The following is an 18652-nucleotide window of genomic DNA, read 5'->3' as shown; positions in this document are numbered from 1 at the left end:
TATAGTCTGAGGTGCTTCCGGAGAGGCTTTTATTGTGCAATCGCCTTGCCTCATTCAGAGGCAATTCTACAGTGGGGTCCAGACATCATTGTCTTCAATTTATAGGTCTCCTGCATTTTCCCACTGCTTCTTCCATCTTTTTTTCGTACCACAGAAAATCCGTTTGGGAAGAAAAGACAGAATAGCTGCACAATGTCTTTTGATTGGTAGTGCTAGGCAGTGGCACAGCTAGGTGACTTTAGATCCTGGACTTAATGGCTTTATAGGATGCTCCCCCCCCCACACACACACATCCCTTTTAGACAGAGAAATACTCTTTGCATGCAGAGATTTTAAACTCACCTAAATCATAGCACCATCATGATTGCAGGAATAAAATAGAGTTTGCTTCTGCTACCTTGATGCTAAACACATTTACTTGGGAATAAGGAGCATTTTGCTGTAGAAAAGTATAATATCTTTTTTCAAATGAAATAATAAAATGAGCATCTGTAGCTATGTACATGCCTGGCTGGCTGCCCCCTGGCCATAGAGAGCCTTTCTGCAGGAGGCTTTTATTGTGTGCTCGTGATTGCTCACTCATTGTAGTAGGTCCTTTACATGATTTCATCCTCCTCCAGGGCCTCTCTCATGCTTTGCAACTATTATCACATTTTTTCCTAACAAGGAAAGTCTGGTATTATTTAGAAAGGGCGGAATGAGAGTATCTTGTAATTGCAGAGTTCTGCTGTACCACAGCACCATCTAGTGGTTATATAATGACACATATAGAAAGGCAGAGAAAGAAAAACCTAGGGAAGAGCATGTGTGAGGGAGCTGGTCTTAATCCTGCAATGAATCCGGAAGCAGAAGCCTTGGTAAAGGTGTGGTACAAAAGCCTCATGTAGAAATGCCCAAAATGTTTTTTTAAAATAAGGAGAAAGTTTGCTACGATGAACAGTGTCAGCCTTGGTGAGCATGCCCATGCTGACCTAGGTGCTGACACTGGGCCTGTTTGCCACTGCTCCTATCACCTGCCCCTCTTTGGGTGGTCATTTGGGCCCTCTCTACACTGCAAGACCCTGGGCTTTGACCCTAAGGTCGAGCCTTACTTGCACCACTGATGCTAGGAGCCATCTGCTGGGAAGCCCCCCCCCCCCCCGCCCCGGTCTGGCTGCTTTCTGCACTTAAAGCTCAAAAGCCTTTGTGCTGCTATGGTATCGCTGAATGGAAAAAGCACTTTATGGCTTTGTAAGCTTTGTTAGGCTGCCATATTGTGGAAGGAATAAGGAGCAAGGAGCTGACATAATTTAATCCTCAAGCTTTGGGGGCCACCGCAACCCTGCATTGCTCAGGCCCTGCTGATGGATACCCAAATGGACAGAACACTCCAGTTCACTGATATTCAAGGGCGGGGAGGAATTTTGAAGGAAAAAAAACAAATACAGTTATGCTAAGATGCAGGGAAGGGGCATTATATGTTAAACTGACATATACTTAGCTCTGTTTCTAAAACTGTGGCCATTATAAGACATACTGTAAAACATAGCTTAGAGCTTAGGTACCATAAAATCACCATCTGCTACAGGGATGCCTGTTTCTTTTTTGAACCCCATGCTTGTGATACTAATTTCCTTTCAACCTGTTCTCAATAAATCACCTCAGTCCCTGACACTTTATCACCTACTTCATCATCAACCCTGCACTGTATCTGCAACAATCTCTCCTCCACCTTAAGCCTCTTAGTCAAGTATGCAAACAGGGGTGCCATCTTGAGTCAGAAGAAATTAATCTCACTGTATAATGTTTTGTAGAACACTATGTAAAAAGCAACAATGTTTGTGCAGATCCTTTTCAGAACTCATCACCAGCAAGAACTCATCACCAGTCATATGATAATGTCCTCTGTGTGTCTCTCTTCTATGGTACCCATTGCCAACCTTCCTACAAATACCCCCTGTATCTTCCCATGATTAGCCTTGTTCTCTGTCAACATACCTCAGACCCTTAGGTCATCTTCAGAGGCCTTCTTCAGCGTGCCCATGAGAAAGAAAGCTTGGTGGGTGGATACAAGAGAGAGGGCCTTCTCAATGGTGCCGCCCCACTTATGCAATAAACCCCCCAAAGTGGTTTGCCTGACACCTATGTTATCTTTTTGATGCCAGGCAAAGACCTTTCTTTTCTCCCAGGCATTTTAGAGCCCTAGTTCTAGGTTATTATGGTTGTTTTATTGATTCCTGCACTGTTTTGCATTATATTGTATTTTATTCTTTTAAATAATTGTGTTGGTTACGTATATTTCTAACTGTTATATGGCATTTTAGTTTTTTAACTGTTTCTAATCCACCCAAAGAACATTAGTTATTGGGCAGATTAGAAATGTACTAAATAAATACGTCCACCTTCCTAACTCACCTTCTACCTAGCATTGCTCTAACCTTCTGATTTCCTCCGTTTTCCCGCGTCTAGTCCCCTGCTCTGGCTCCCCAAACCTATCTTTTCTGTCCCTTGCCCAGGCTCTACAGCAGCTTTCTCCCATCTGGTATGTTCTTTTTGCAGTCTATCTGGCCAAAATTTATGCCTCGTAGATTCTTCAGTACTGGGACAATAGGGGCGCTGGATCTTGGAGGAGCTTCCACACAGATCACCTTTGTACCAGACCAGGACAAGATTGAGTCACCAGAAAATACAGTGAACTTCCTTCTCTACGGCAAAAACTACACTGTGTATACACACAGCTTTCTGTGTTATGGGAAGGACCAGGCACTCCGCCTCAAGCTGCTCAATGATGTCATCGTAAGTGTGGGGTGCCAACACACGGGATAGCAGGTAGAGGGTGAAGTTTATGAGACAGCCCATTTTGTTTCACCATCGACGGGCTTGTTTCCTTCAGTAATGCTGACAGCGCAAACCCTGAACCTTATAAAACCTGGAGATTTTCCCCAGAAATACTCTTGGAGCATCTTCCTTACCCACATTCTTCATTCCAGAAAATTAACTCCCTTAAAGAGATTTTGAAGCTGTAGGCATCAGCTTAAACTCAGTTGGATCCAGCTTTCACCAAATTTGGCAAGTCTTCAGGTTGCAGTTGTAAGAGAATGAACAACAACAAAAAGTTTTTGCTGGGATGAGTGGTCAGATCTAGGCACCACTGTTTAATAAAGTGGGCATTTATGCCTTATCTTTGGTAACATCGTAACATTCCACAACAAAGAAGAAACCCAGTTCTCCTGAGCTGTGCCTTCTGTTTATCTCCTGTATTGAGAAGTCCCACCTCATGATAATTTTCTTCTACAAAGGTCTCCATCCGTGTAGCATCCTGTTGCCAATTAATTCCAGACCACTTTTAAGAGAAAACCTCGCATCAACACCAGATTCTACTAATATAGAATCAAAGACAGTAAGGCCTGGGCCGAGGTTAAGGGGGCTAATCTTCTATCTCCTGCCCCACGCTATGTGCAGATATTGGTCATTAACATTAATTATATTGTTCGGTTTCAATGGTATTTCCACATGCAGGAAGAGGATAAGCATGCCTTGTGTTAAATTAAAAGAGAAAGAAATATTGACCTTGATATTTACTCTTGAACCAAGAGTTCAGACCTTATCTCAGTCTTATGTTTTGGTATGTCAGACCATGAGGTCCATTTTGGGCATGGCAACAAAATACGTGCTTATAGGATCATTTCATTTGACAATCTACATGCTTTTTCCTAAAAGATTTCCTGTGTGTTTTGTTCTTACTTTTTATGTATAATTTTTAAAAATTACAGTAACATTTAAAAATAAATAAATACAGCATCAATATGGGCATTTCCTGCTCTGAGCCTACTCTTCCCACATCCCGGTTCTGTCATGACTTATGACTCACATGGCTGTTGATGGCTTTAAAATAAAGTGTGTGTGCGTGTGTGTACATTCTTATATATTCTTTTGCTGCAGGGCTCATCGACTGGCATATTCCAGGATCCATGTTTCCAACAAGGATATAACAGGACTCTTAGTATTTCTGACCTGCACAATCCCTGCACAGCAACTAACTTCACCTTGCCATCCTACTCGCACCTCCAAATCGAGGGTGCTGGGGACTATGAAAGATGCCTGACAAGCATCGAGAAAATCTTCAATACTGTTGCCTGCCCTTACTCCAGCTGCTCGTTCAATGGCATTTTCTTACCTCAGGTGTCTGGGGAATTTGGGGTGAGTCCACATAGGCACTTGTTGCCATCCAGCAGAAGCTGATGATTTGACACTGGAGGAAGGAGCTTTTTCCACGCTTATTTATTTATTTATTTATTTTATTTAGTTCATTTCATTTCTATACCGCCCAATAGCCGAAGCTCTCTGGCCAGTTCAAAAAAATTAAAACCAAACAGTGCACAATAAAACAATATAAAATATATAGAACATTAAAACCACAATATAACAATACAACCACAATAAAACCTAGCAGCAGTGCAGGAATTTAAAATACAGATTTAAAACAGCAAAGCTAAAAGTCTAGAAAGCTAAAATGCTAAAATGCTTGGGAGAATAAAAAGGTCTTCACCTGGTGCCAGAAAAAATACAGTGTAGGTGCCAGGCGAACCTCACTAGGGAGCTCATTCCACAGCCGGGGTGCCACAGCAGAAAAAGCCCTCCTCCTAGTAGCCACCTGCCTCACTTCCTTTGGCAGGGGCTCACGGAGAAGGGCCGCTGAGGATGATATTAAGGTCTGGGCAGGCACATATGGGAGGAAGCAATCCTTCAGATAACCTGGCCCCAAGCTGTTTAGGGCTTTGAATGTTAATACCAGCACTTTGAATCAGGCCCGGAAATGGACTGGCAGCCAGTGCAACTGAAAAAGTACTGGTGTAACATGAGCTCACTGGCCAATCCCTGTTAACAATCTTGCTGCCCTATTTTGGACCAGCTGAAGTTTCTGGACAGTTTTCAAAGGCAGCCCCACATATAATGCATTGCAGTAATCCAGACGAGAAGTTATCAGAGCATGGATAACTGTAGCTATGCTATCTCTGCCCAGATAAGGGCGTAGTTGGTATACCAGCCTAAGCTGATAAAAAGTGCTCTGTGCCACTGAGTTCACCTGTGCCTCAAATGACCGTTCTGGATCCAAGAGCACCCCCAAAGTATGAATGTGTTCCCTGATGAATATACAGTGGAGGTGAGGAATAGATTTCAGGGATTAGACCTGATAGACAGAGTGCCTGAGGAACTATGGACGGAGGTCCGTAACATTGTTCAGGAGGCAGCAACTCAATCCATCCCAAAGAAAAAGAAATGCAAGCAAAGTGGCTGTCTGATGAGGCTTTACAAGTAGCTCACGAAAGAAGGGAAGCGAAAAGCAAGGGAGAAAGGGGAAGATATACCCAACTGAATGCAGAGTTCCAGAGAATAGCAAGGAGAGACAAGAAGGCCTTCTTAAGTGAACAATGCAAAGAAATCGAGGAAAACAACAGAATGGGAAAGACTAGAGATCTCTTCAAGCAAATTGGAGATCTCAAGGGAACGTTTTGTGCAAAGATGGGCATGATAAAGGACAAAGAAGGCAGGGACCTCACAGAAGCAGATGAGATTAAGAAGAGGTGGCAAGAATACACAGAAGAACTATACAGGAAAGATCTGAATGTCCCTGATAGCCATGATAGTGCGGTCACTGAACTTGAGCCGGACATCCTAGAGAGTGAAGTCAAGTGGGCCTTAGGAAGCATTAGTAACAATAAAGCTAGCGGAGATGACAGTATTCCAGCCGAGCTATTTAAAATCCTAAAAGATGATGCTGTTAAAGTGCTGCATTCAATATGTCAACAAATCTGGAACACTCAACAGTGGCCACAAGACTGGAAAAGGTCAGTTTACATTCCAATTCCAAAGAAGGGCAACGCCAAAGAGTGTTCAAACTACCGCACCATTGTGCTCATTTCACATGCCAGCAAGGTGATGCTCAAAATCCTACAAGCTAGGCTTCAGCAGTATGCGAACTGAGAACTACCGGAAGTACAAGCTGGGTTTAGAAGAGGCAGAGGAACTAGAGATCAAATCGCCAACATTCGCTGCATCATGGAGAAAGCAAGAGAATTCCAGAAAAACCTCTATTTCTGCTTCATTGACTACGCTAAAGCCTTTGATTATGTGGATCACAACAAACTGTGGCAAATTCTTAAAGTGATGGGAGTACCAGACCACCTTACCTGTCTCCTGAGAAACCTGTACGAGGGTCAAGAAGCAACAGTAAGAACCAGACATGGAACAACCGATTGGTTCAAAATTGGGAAAGGAGTACGACAAGGCTGCATATTGTCACCCTGCTTATTTAACTTATATGCAGAGTACATCATGAGAAATGCCGGGTTGGATGAATCAGAGGTCGGAATTAAGATTGCTGGGAGAATTATCAACAACCTCCGATATGCAGACGATACCACCCTAATGGCAGAAAGCGAAGAGGATCTCAAGAGCCTGTTGTTGAGGGTGAAAGAGGAGAGTGCAAAAGCTGGTTTGAAACTCGACATTAACAAAACCAAGATCATGGCATCTGGCCCCATCACTTCCTGGCATATAGAAGGGGAAGAAATGGAAGCAGTGACAGATTTTACTTTCTTGGGCTCCAAGATCACCGCAGACGGTGACTGTAGCCATGAAATTAAAAGACGCTTGCTCCTTGGGAGGAAAGCTATGGCCAACCTAGACAGCATAGTAAGAAGCAGAGACATCACCTTGCCGACAAAGGTCCGTCTAATCAAAGCTATGGTTTTCCCAGTAGTAATGTATGGCTGTGAGAGCTGGACTATAAGGAAGGCTGAGCGCCGAAGAATTGATGCTTTCGAACTGTGGTGCTGGAGAAGACTCTTACGAGTCCCCTGGACTGCAAGGAGGTCAAATCAGTCCATCCTAAAGGAAATCAACCCTGAGTGCTCATTGGAAGGACAGATAATGAAGCTGAAGCTCCAGTATTTTGGCCACCTAATGTGAAGAGAAAACTCCCTGGAAAGACCCTGATGCTGGGAAAGACTGAAGGCAAAAGGAGAAGGGGACGGCAGAGGATGAGATGGCTAGATAGCATCACCGATGCAATGAATATGAACTTGAGCACGCTCCGGGAGAGAGCGCAGGACAGGAAGGCCTGGCGTGCTATGGTCCATGGGGTCACGAAGAGTCGGACACGACTATACGACTGAACAACAACAACCCCCTCCAGAACAGGTTGAATGTCACCCATGCTATTTGCAATTGTAACAAGTATTAATGATTTACCCAGATATCCTTAGCGATAGTCTTTAATCAAAGTTGATATTCTGCACTGTGCACTTGATGAGAAACAACAGACTCTCGTGGATGAGTCTGAACCCTTCTTGCGGCCTCTTCCTTCCGAGGAAATCTTGCAGAGTGAAGCTCCCCAACCCCACACCCAGGGCAATGCTGAGGCAGGAGACCCACTGTCACAAAGACCCCCAGCCATGTTAATGACTATGTCATTGTCACAAAGATTATTTTAACTTATAGGATGAGTAACCCGCAATAATATTTATAGCATGCTTTCGAGCAAAGGTGGGCACCATGCAGCTTGGGTGGCCTACCACAGGCGCCCTGCCCGCCCAAGGGTGCCCAGCCACCCCACTCCCCCCCACACATGCTGTAGTCTGTGCTACATGGGACGCCTGAGGAGAGTCATTCCTGCACACGCTGTGTAGCAGCAAAATTGGACTTCTGCTGGCAGGAGCCTGATTCTGCTGGGAGGGGAGTCATCCCTGTGTGCCCATTTCCCAGCAGAATCTGCTGATTCAGCTAATGGCAGGTGGTGATCATATATTTGGAAATGCCTGCACGCCGTCCGGCTGAACAGAGAAGACAATGGATATAGATTCTAGGCAAAATCATCTGTGAACAGATAATAAGATAGCACAGTTCTGCCATTTCACAGCCTCTTCCTAAAACAAATAAGGTTTGCAAATGTGAAAAGGCAGAGGTGCTCAATTCCTACTTTGGCTCAGTCTTCTCCCAAAAGAGGGTCTACGATCCCCCTGGCAAAGGCGAAGTACAGGCTGAAGGGGCAGGATTGCAGCTTGAGATCGACAGGCATATGGTCAAGGAACACCTAATTACTTCGAATGAGTTCAAATCTCCAGGGCCAGATGAACTGCATCCTAGAGTCATAAAGGAACTGGCAGAAGAACTCTCAGAACCGCTGTCTATTCTCTTTGAGAAATCATGGAGGACGGGTGAAGTGCCAGATGACTGGAGGAGGGCTAACGTTGTCCCTATGTTCAAAAAGGGTAAAAAGGAGGAACCTGGGAACTACAGACCAGTCCGTCTGACATCAATCCCTGGGAAAATTCTGGAGCAGGTGATAAAGCAATCCATCTGGAAGCACCTTGAAAACAATGCAGTGATTACTCGAAGCCAACATGGATTTGTCAAGAACAAGTCCTGCCAGACGAATCTGATCTCATTTTTTGATCAAGTCACCTCCCTTGTGGACCGTGGGAATGCTGTAGACATCATATACCTTGACTTCAGCAAAGCTTTCGACGAAGTTCCCCATGATATCCCGATGAGCAAACTAGCTCAAGGTGGGCTAGATGAAACAACGATCCGGTGGATCCACAGTTGGCTACAGAATCGGACTCAAAGAGTGCGTATCAATGGGATCTTCTCAAACTGGGGAGAGTTAACGAGCGGGGTACCGCAGGGCTCAGTCCTGGGTCCAGTGCTCTTCAACATTTTTATTAATGACTTGGAGGAGGAGGTGCAGGGAATGCTGATCAGATTTGTAGATGACACAAAATCGGGCGGGATAGCTAATACTTTGGAAGACAGAAACAAAATTCAAAGTGATCTTGATAGACTGGAGTGCTGGGCAGAAAACAACAGAATGACATTTAATAAGGATAAATGCCAAGTTCTGCACCTAGGAAAAAGAAAACAAAGGCACAGTTACAAGATGGGGGATGCGTTGGTCAACCACACTACAAGCAAGAAGGATCTTGGAACTGTTGTCAATCACAAGCTGAATATGAGCCAACAATGTGATGAGGCTGCAAAAAAGGAAAATGCTCTTTTGGGTTCCATTAATAGAAAAGCATAGCTTCCAAATCCCGGGAAGTACTAGTTCCCCTCTACTCAGCACTGCTTAGGCCTCATCTGGAGTACTGTGCCTAGTTCTGGGCACCACATTTTAAGAAGGATGCAGACAAACTGGAGAGGGTTCAGAGGAGGGCAACAAAGATGATCAGGGGACTGGAAATAAAGCCCTATGAAGAGACTGAAAGAACTGGGCATGTTTAGCCTTGAGAAGAGAAGACTGAGGGGAGATAGGATAGTGCTCTTCAAATACTTGAAAGGCTGTCACAGGGAGGAAGGCCAGGATCTCTTCTCAATCATCCCAGAGTGCAGGACACGGAATAATGGGCTCAAGTTACAGGAAGCCAGATTCCGGCTGAACATCAGGAAAAACCTCCTGGCTGTTAGAGCAATACAACAATAGAACCAATTTCCTAGGGAGGTAGTGGGCTCTCCCACACTGGAGGCATTCAAGACGAGGTTGGACAGCCATTTGTCAGGGATGCTCTGACTTGGATTCCTGCATTGAGCAGGGGGTTAGACTCGATGGTCTTGTAGGCCCCTTCCAACCCTACTGTTCTATGATTCTATGATAGCCAGGATGGATGCACTCTGGCTAATTCAGTATAAAACTAGCATATTTCTATATCAAAGACATTTCTCTAGGTCTCTGATTTTTATCCCAGTACTTAAACAATCGCATTTTATTGCTGAAGCCTGGGAAAATGTAATTCATCCCTCAAACCAGTGCATCTCCTAATGTTGTGATTGCTATGTGGGATGTGGATAGTGCTTGCAGTATCACTGATGGTAAAAGAGACGTCTCCCTGATAAAGCTTGCAACAATTTGTTACTTTATCTGCCACTAGGTGGCGAAGTTCATACAGAACTTAAATGCTCCTTATGATCTGCCACTAACTGATCGTTTCATCAGCACCCCGTCAAAGCATCGAATGGCCCAGCTTCATGGGACACCCATCTGACCAGTAGGAAACAGACCTGTTGGGCATGAAGCACTGGAAGTGCCTATGGAGTATACAGACACTACTGTATGGGATTTCACAGCTATGAAGAGACGGACCATAGCTTAGGGCTTTTCTACATGAGGGTGTTAATCTGCTATATCTACTTTTCATTTCGTTGCAGAATCCACAAAGAGCATTTCTTTTCCTGTTTTCTCATACATAACTTCTATAACAGAATAGCTCAAGTGTTTTTCCACATGTGGAAAAAGTGTTTTTCGCTTTCACAGATAATATTGCATTTTCCCTACTCTAAAAAAACTTGATGAAAGTGCTCTTTAAAAGCAGAAATGAAACTGGAGGGTCACAACATTGTCTAAAGAACCTGTAAACAACCATGAGTAAGGAATGATAAGTGCACAATAAATACCTCATATAGAAAAGCTTTTAGGAGAAGAACACATGCTTTGCATGCAGAAGGTCCTGGGTTCAGTTCCTGGCATCTCTCGTTAAAAGGACTGGGCAGCAAGGGATGTGAAAGTCCTCTGTCTGAGACCTTGGAGCACCATTATCATCTGGAGTAGGCAATACTGAGCTGGATGGACAAATATTCTAACCTGGTATAAGACAGCTTCCTATGTTTCCACAGATAACATTCACTCATTTATGCTGGAGATAGCAAGGAGTGCATTATTGTCATCGTCATCATATTAAATGTCTCTATCACCCAACAGCTGAAGCTCTCTGGGTGGTTCACAACAATTACAACAATAAAATACAACACAATAAAATATTATAGTACAAAAGTTTAAAAGTTTAAAACTACAGTATATCATTACCATCATCATGTATATTATCTTCATCATCATCTCTATCTGTTTTACTGTTTTACTAAAAGTACCCAGAATGGTGCACAGCATATTCATGAAATATAAAAATAACAATATAATAAAAGTACAAGTAGAAATTAATTTCTAAAAACAATACCAGATAACATACAATGCAACTAACATGGGCAGAGCAATCCTGTAGTCCTTCGGAGAGCATCTCAGGGACCATAGGATATGTCAGATTACCCCTCCCAAAGTCATAGACGCTCCTACAACCTCTTAGGGGAATCTGACACTGGACCGTTCCCCCCCATGGAAAACACCATGGCGGCTGCTCTTCCGTGGTTGCAACTATGTCCTCAGAGAAACTTGAGGGGAAAAGGGGCCATGACAGCAGGCAGGAAGGGGAGGTGAGAGACCAGGCTCTGCAGAATCCTAAAGCCCCTCCATCACCATCCCCACCCACTGCTGGTAAGGCAGCTGGACAGGTTCAGAGGCCTGAATTTGCTTGTTTTTTAAAGGAGGAACAGGCCTGCCCACCTTGGCTGTTGCCAGCAGGGCTTTGGATACACAGAGGACTCCAAGATTGGAAGCCTCCATAGGACTGTGCTCTTAAAGAACAAAAACTTGACAACTGCAAGGGTAAATGATGTTACACATTCACACTTGCAGCAATAAAACCAGGTGTTACCACATTAAACGTCCGTCAGAATAAAAATGGCTTCAGCTTCTGGTGAAAGAGACACAAAGAGGAAGCTTGATGGACTTCAGTTGCTGGGCCATTTGTGTTCTGTATATGGAGGGCAAGCGGAGCTGTAGCCTCCTAGCTCTTGCTCTAGATTAGGTGTGGTGGGATTCCGTTCTCTGCAACCTACACCCAGTTACCTGGAAAACTCCCTCTCTCCCCAGACAACTGAGGATTGATGCAAAGAGAGTCTGGGCTCCCTTTAATTTATACTTTTCCAAACAAGTTCACATCTCTTGCTCTTTAGGCATTTTCTGCATTCTACTATGTAATGAACTTTCTGAATGTGACGAAAGAACCTATGGACAAAGTGATAGAGACAGTGAAGACCTTCTGCTCCAAATCATGGGATAAGGTATGCTATTTTCCCAAACCAGAAGGAGCATGAACCCTAGCTCTAAGCATGTGTGGCTTCCAACTGCCACTACTGCTGTGGGATTTAAGCAGTTATTATGTGGGGGAAATAACTGGTGCTTGATGCTCCAAATCCAAAATCAAGTTGGCCATAGAAAAGAAGTCCCACAGTTCAACTCATCCTAATGCACAGTCTGGTATGTATACATATGGTGTCTTCTCAGTGTGTGAAAGGGTTCTTCATGGATTATTGTGGCTCCTGGAATTAATATTAATCTGGAAGATGGAGCGCCTCACTCAAAGCGGAAGGATGATGCAAGTCAGGAAGGGCAAGGAAATAAATATGATTTCTTTTTCTCCGTCTAGCTGAAGGCTGAATTTCCTAAGGTAAAAGACAAGTACTTGAGTGAGTACTGCTTCTCGGGCACTTACATTATTTCGCTGCTCAGCCAGAGATACGACTTCACCAAGGAGAAATGGCCAAATATCCAGTTCCTAGAGAAGGTATCTTGAGATGCAGAGACGGGACTGGGGAATGGTGATGGGGCTGGCAAGCGCTCCATCCTTATTTTATTATTTATTTATCGTTTACAACAGCCTTCCCCATCCTGGTACCTTCCAATGCCCATGTTAACTGGGAATGATGGGAGTTGTACTCCAACACATCCGGAGGGCACAGGTTGGGGAAGGCTGATTCGTAGAGACATTTCTTTCCTGCCCTTCTTGTGCCCATGCAGCATTCGGAGCTGCTCACAACCATTTAAAAACACAATACAATATAAAACCAGACAGTCCATTAAAAAAAATACAATGGAATAAAAAAATAGAAAGGCAATAAAAATAAAGAGGCAGAGACTTTAGACAAAACAAACCCTTAAGCAGGCAAAATCCTGCTGGAATTGAAATGTCTACAACAGTGAAAGACATCCAGAGGGGAGCCCACCTGCACTTCATGGGGTAAAAGCGTCCCACTATATTGTTGCAGCCACTGAAAAGGTCTTCTCCCTCTCAGCACCATCAATCCTGCCTTCACCGTCCATAGGACACAGAGATGGGCCTCTCCCTCTGTTCCTAGGGAGCAGGCAGGTTAATATAGGAGGCTGCGATAATATGGCCCCAAGCCATCTTGGTCTTTAAAGGTGATCACCAACACTTTGACTTGTTGATGGCGTGAGGCTGCATTTGTGTCATTGGCCACATTCCTCTCTTCCCTTCAAAGTGGCTCAAGGCTTCCCATCCTTCCTGTTGTAAGTGATTCTTCTCTCCTCTTTCCCCATTCGTTTCAGATTCATAAAAGTGATGCTGGATGGACTCTGGGCTACATGCTGAACCTCACCAACATGATCCCTGCAGAGCAGCCCTATACGCCCCCACTGTCCCAGGCTAGCTATATTAGCCTCATGGTCATCTGCTCCATTATGGTGGCATTTCTGCTCTTCATAGGCTGGGTGATCTATCGCAAACCAAAGTGCCTGAAAAAGGAAATAATTTAGAGTGGGGTTGGCATAGGAGCCCACAGCAATACTGCAGTGAAGACCAGAGCTTGGTGCTCTCCTGTGTTCTCCTGAAATAACTGACTTTGTATAAGGGCTTTCTGTGCCATTTGCTGTAGCAGTGACAGATGCTAAGAGCCCTTGTCATCTCCCCCGTTTTGGAGACTCGCCTCCCATCCTGATCATGAGTGGGAGTTGGCGGTGGAGGCCTCGGATATTGTATTAAAACACTTCTCTCAGGTCTGCCCCTTCATGGATTGCCGTGATCCCAGAAATGCAACACAGGGGGCACCCAGTCAGGAATGACTGACTGAACAATGCAGGGAGAGACTTGACCTGGCAGGAGCAGCTGCTGTCAGGTTTGCACATCCTCTTTTGTTCCGCTGGAAACATTCATTTGGAAATACTGCCTGCTGGGTCTGCCCCTTTCATGGGGACTGAACCGACACTTAATCAGTCATGCAGTTTTATAGGGCACATCCTCTGTGCAAGGCTTTGGACATGAAGACTTTTAACAACAGGCTGTTCATGTGGCTAATCATCAGCCAAGAGAACGGGGAGGCAATTGAAATGTACCCCCTCCTGAAAAAGCTACAGAGCAAAATGCATCTTTCACAAAACTTTCATCTTGGAAAGAATGTCAACCTGCAGCTTGCCCAGAAGAAGCACAACCAAACTCTCCCCAAGGTGCCACAGCTGCTACCTGGGCAATGGCCTTGTGCTGATGGACTGCCTGTGAATTGTTTGGATCAGTTGAGGAGATCCACAATCAGTTGCTTCCTATGGGCTGTGTAGGTCTTGGACATTGTGGCCTGATGTTGCCCCCTCCCAAAGCAGCCTATATTAACAATGTCACCATCAGCACCATGATCATTAAAAAAGGTGAGGAATTGGGGAAAACAAACTCTTTGCAACTTCATTGACTTGTAATGGGGGAGCTCCCCAGAGGATGTGGCCTTTTGCTCCCCCCACCCCCATCCCACTGATTTTCCAGCACCAAGGGAAGCTTCCTAGAAACAGACTCTGTTCTATGACCGAATGACACACAAACAGAGATTGATTGATTTGCACTTTGATGTGACTGAAAATTAGAGATTCATATTGCCAAGGCCTTCTTTCAAATGTACCAGTCTGTTACCTCACCCAGGGGTTGGCAGGCTTCAGGCTTGTAGGATCTGCTTTTTTTTTTTTAGTTCAGGAATGTTGAACCACTTTCAGCCTAAGGGCTGAATTCCATTTCAGAGAAGCTCTTGGGGGCCCCATTCCAGTGGTGGGCTGGGCCAAAGCCAAAAGGGACAGGGCCAAAAATACTGGCATATTTTAGCTTACAACTCTGACTGCCAGTAACTAAGCCTTAGGTGAGGCATTTCAGCCTTTTAGAATGGGGAAAAAGACTGCACAAAAGCAGGGAAACCACAAAACAATTGGTGATCAGGGGAAAGGGGGTGGGACCAGGGGAAGTGGGTGTGGCCATCTGGAGAACCCTAGAGGGCCGCCTGGGACTCCAGGCAGGCCAGATTTGGCTCTCAGGCCTGAGGTTCTGCACCCCCATTTTACTGGATCCCTCAGATCTAGCAACTGGAGCCAAGTGCATAGTTGCTCAATAGGGGAGACATGTACTTAGAATTAAAAGGGTATCTCTGATCATATGCTCAGTCCAGGAATTTGTTTTCATTACCAGAAATGAACTTTCAACCTGTTCACACAAAAATGCACTCCTTATTCCACTGTGTACATGTGTATGTCATTATGTGTGACGACTGGGCATTGTAATATTTTGGCTAAGGTTTTTCAAACATGTACATGTGCAATAGCATGGAAATAAATATGCAATTGTCACGTGTGAAGAATGCCATGTAGTTTTCATAGACTTTTTTATACACAATCGCTTCCCATGTAGGAAATTCATATTTGATGCAGTCCTTAGATATAAGTTGTCATAACGAAGGAAGAAGGGCAGTAATTATCATCATCATCATCTTGTATACACCCCTTTCAATAGAAATCAGTTGTCCTGTAGTAGGGATGGATTAAAACGTATCAGGGAGAGTCTGGTGGGGTTGTCTGGTTAAAAGCATACGCAGCAGACCTGCTATTACGAAAATGTCTTTAATCAAGGGGAATTCTTTCATTAATATACAGAACAACATGAACAATTTCTCTCCCACAGAAAGATACTGATGCTTCTTCGGCTCTAATTTCTGATTAGAATTTTGCATTAACTTAATTAGTATCTTGTGTCCTCAGCAAAAGACACACAGGAGGCTATGTATGCCCCTTATTCACTGGTATAATAATAACCTACCTTCCCACCAAGGGCTGGCAACCCCAAAGAAGTGGCACGGACCTGAACTTTGTTTCAGGAAGACGTCCCATTTCTACTTTCACTTTTCCATGTTTCAACTCCCTGCCTTGAATTTAAAAATCAATGGTATAAAATTGACACGTAGGCATTCAGCATTTCTCAAATGACTGCTCAGGCAAACTGAACATCAGTTTGGTATTGATTAAGAGGAGTTTCAGGAGCCACCAAATAAACCCATGTTTGGTGACCTGGCACCTCACATGGACTTGGTTTAGACTTCCATATATTTGGCCATTCGGAAATTCCCTTCACAAGGAGGGTGACAGTCAAGTCACAAAATCCTGCCTACTCCCATACCAAGGCTTGCTTGGGATCTTGTAGGGCAGCCTTCTCCAACCTGGCCACCCACCTGCAGATGTGCTGGACTACAGTGCCCATCATCCATGGCCAACATACCCAGTGGACCTGCTTGCTGGGGATGCTGGGAGTTGTACTCCAGCACATCCGCAGGGCCCCAGGTTGGGGAAGGCTGCTGTAGGGAAAAATCTGCCTTTAATGCATTTTGCAACTACCTAGCATCAAATACCTTCCACTTCACGCTGACCCTGTTGTATTGCCCCAGCCGTGGGCTTCAACGCCTTAATTTAAAGGTGCCAAGATAGTGATAAATCAGACCCAGGCTTACGTACAAGCAGTACTTTACTGAGTAACTTATAGCACACAGGCGTACCCAATGGTTGGATCAGACAGCTTCTCTGAACCCAGAGCCATGGGGTACAATAGGTTTTATACTATACAATGAGGCAGCATGACAGCAGCAAGCGCCCCCTAGCGTTCATTCCCAGCATAGACCAGCAAGGCTTGGTTCTCAGCACAGCCACCTGTAGCTTTAAGGTAAACAAACTTCACTTCCCAGGCACATCTTGATTAGATACTCTACTCATTAATATGGAATGTGCTAGGTAGCGCTATTGGCCCTTTGACTCATCTTCACATGCTCAGAGGCTTACTAGCAAGGGAACTGCACTAATAATGAACTGAAGCAAGGCATTATGGATCTCTAGGCCCCTCTAACACTACAGGTGACTTGGTTACACTCCTGAGGCCAGTACACCTGTTTAACCTGTCCCTATATCAGCCCTTCCCAACTGGGTGCCTTCCAGATGTTTTGGACTACAACTCCCAGCATTCTTGGCCAATGGCCATTCTGGCTGGGGCTGATGGAAGATGAAGTCCAAAACATCTGGGTGGCACCAGGTTGGGGAAGGCTGCCTTAGATTCTTTTATCCTCTAGCAATCCAATTTATCTGTCCAGAACACACAAGACAGGGCAGCCTATTCTATTTGGCTTGGTGCTAACTGTAAACCTTTCAGTAATGGGCTGAGTGGCAGGAATCCTGATTGCAAGCAAATGGTGGGGACGGAGGCACAAGTTAGGGGATTCTGATTCCCCCACTATTGCTGGAAGTGTGAAATGAGCACCTGCTGCTAATAGCCCTCAGTGGTCTTGCTTGCAGGCTGGAGGGAGAGAGATACTGGGCCAGTTCGCACAATCAGGCAGCCCACAGTGGCTTATTTAAACCATGCTGGGTTGTGGCATGGCTGGGCGGCCATTTTAAATATTCAAGCTGCAACAGCGGCTTGTGTTGTCTGAACCTAGCGAGGGTGGGTCATTGGCATGGACAATAAACCACCCACAACCCTAAAGCAGCCCATGGGTTCTGGGTGGTTTGTTAACCATGCCAATGATGCGACAAGCTGCAATCACAGTTGAATATTCAAAAATCGCTCGGCACACACTGCAACCCACCATGGCTTAAATAAGCCACAATGGGCCGGTGTGATCATGTAAACCAAGTCACAGGGTATATGCTCCTGGCATGCTTTCACACATTGTCCTTGAAAGCAGTTTAAGCCCCTGTCTTGGCTTCCTAGTCCAAATTAAGCAAACTATTAAATTCACACACATTTACACTTCTGTATTTGTATGAAATACTGTATTAAAGATGTTTTGATTAATGCCAGTGAAGTTTGTCCATTACTTTGCAGAGAAGGGTGGGAACTGGCAGGGTAGTGATTCTTTTGATTGCAAAAGAATCAATTTGACCTTCAGAGAAAAGGCAGGAAAGCCCTGGGCAGGATTTCAGCACTCCTGACATCTCTCTGCCACATTCCAGAAACCTGGCTGATGGAACCAGACTGATCTCATGGGGGTCTTTCTCCATTTCCCTCCGACGCAGAACCTGGAGTGACAAGTTACTCTGCTCAGTCAGATCAGGAATTAGGAGAAATTAAGACATGATGATGGACTGGAACTTGGGAGACCTGGGTTGGAGTCCTCAGTCATGAAGCCCACTGGCTGACTTTGGGCTCGTTACTGACGCTCAGCCTAACCTACCTCATAATGGAGAGGAGGAGGATCGTGTACACCACCTTGGGCTCCATGGAGGAAAGGCAGGATATAAATGTAACAAACAAATAAATATCAAGCGTGGCTGCCAGCAGACCTATCTCTGTCATATGGTATACTGCTGGCATGTTCTCCAGCCTGCACACCTACCGGAAGAGGGCTGAGCTCCAAGATCCCATATCCCAGGAGGCTTTCTTTTATTAAGGTAAAGGCTTGCATATCTAAAAGAAAGGAAGCAGCATCTCTTCTTCTCAGTGAGACAACAGAGGCTGTGGTGTTATAATGACTTCACAGTCTGAGGTGGGTTGACCATACCTTTCACAGGTGACATAAAGATAGTTTCTCAGCACAGAGAGGAAAAGAGATTTCGGAATTATATTTTTTCCTTGGGTGCTTCCAGATGGAGGGCTGCTAGCACTAACAATCAAAAGCCATTGTGTATGTATTCCATCTTTCCCTCCTTAACAGATTTTCTGTGGAAAGAAAAAGTGTGGAGGAGGAAGTGATGGGAAAA

The 18652-nt window shown here is 44.8% G+C and overlaps 1 protein-coding gene across 3 annotated transcripts in view; it reads left to right on the top strand.

Annotated features, from left to right (window-relative positions):
* Positions 1-17750, top strand: part of ENTPD1 (ectonucleoside triphosphate diphosphohydrolase 1) — a 75266-nt gene extending 57516 nt beyond the window's left edge. Inside the window, exons 6-10 of one of the 3 annotated variants that reach the window (XM_084846679.1) lie at positions 2539-2775; positions 3922-4179; positions 11824-11931; positions 12297-12434; positions 13217-17750. In XM_084846679.1, the coding sequence (XP_084702805.1) occupies positions 2539-2775; positions 3922-4179; positions 11824-11931; positions 12297-12434; positions 13217-13423 (948 nt within the window). In that variant the 3' untranslated portion in view covers positions 13424-17750. The remainder of the gene's footprint in view (positions 1-2538; positions 2776-3921; positions 4180-11823; positions 11932-12296; positions 12435-13216) is intronic. The other 2 variants (XM_084846680.1, XM_084846681.1) reach the window with 2 other exon arrangements.
* The last annotated feature ends 902 nt before the right edge of the window (positions 17751-18652 follow it).

Source organism: Heloderma suspectum, chromosome 3 (assembly GCF_057233095.1).
Source record: "Heloderma suspectum isolate Gila_16-S chromosome 3, 16-S_ref, whole genome shotgun sequence".
Lineage (NCBI taxonomy): Eukaryota > Metazoa > Chordata > Lepidosauria > Squamata > Helodermatidae > Heloderma > Heloderma suspectum.
Note: the sequence above shows the minus strand (reverse complement) of the source record. Positions and strands in the feature narration are given on the sequence as shown.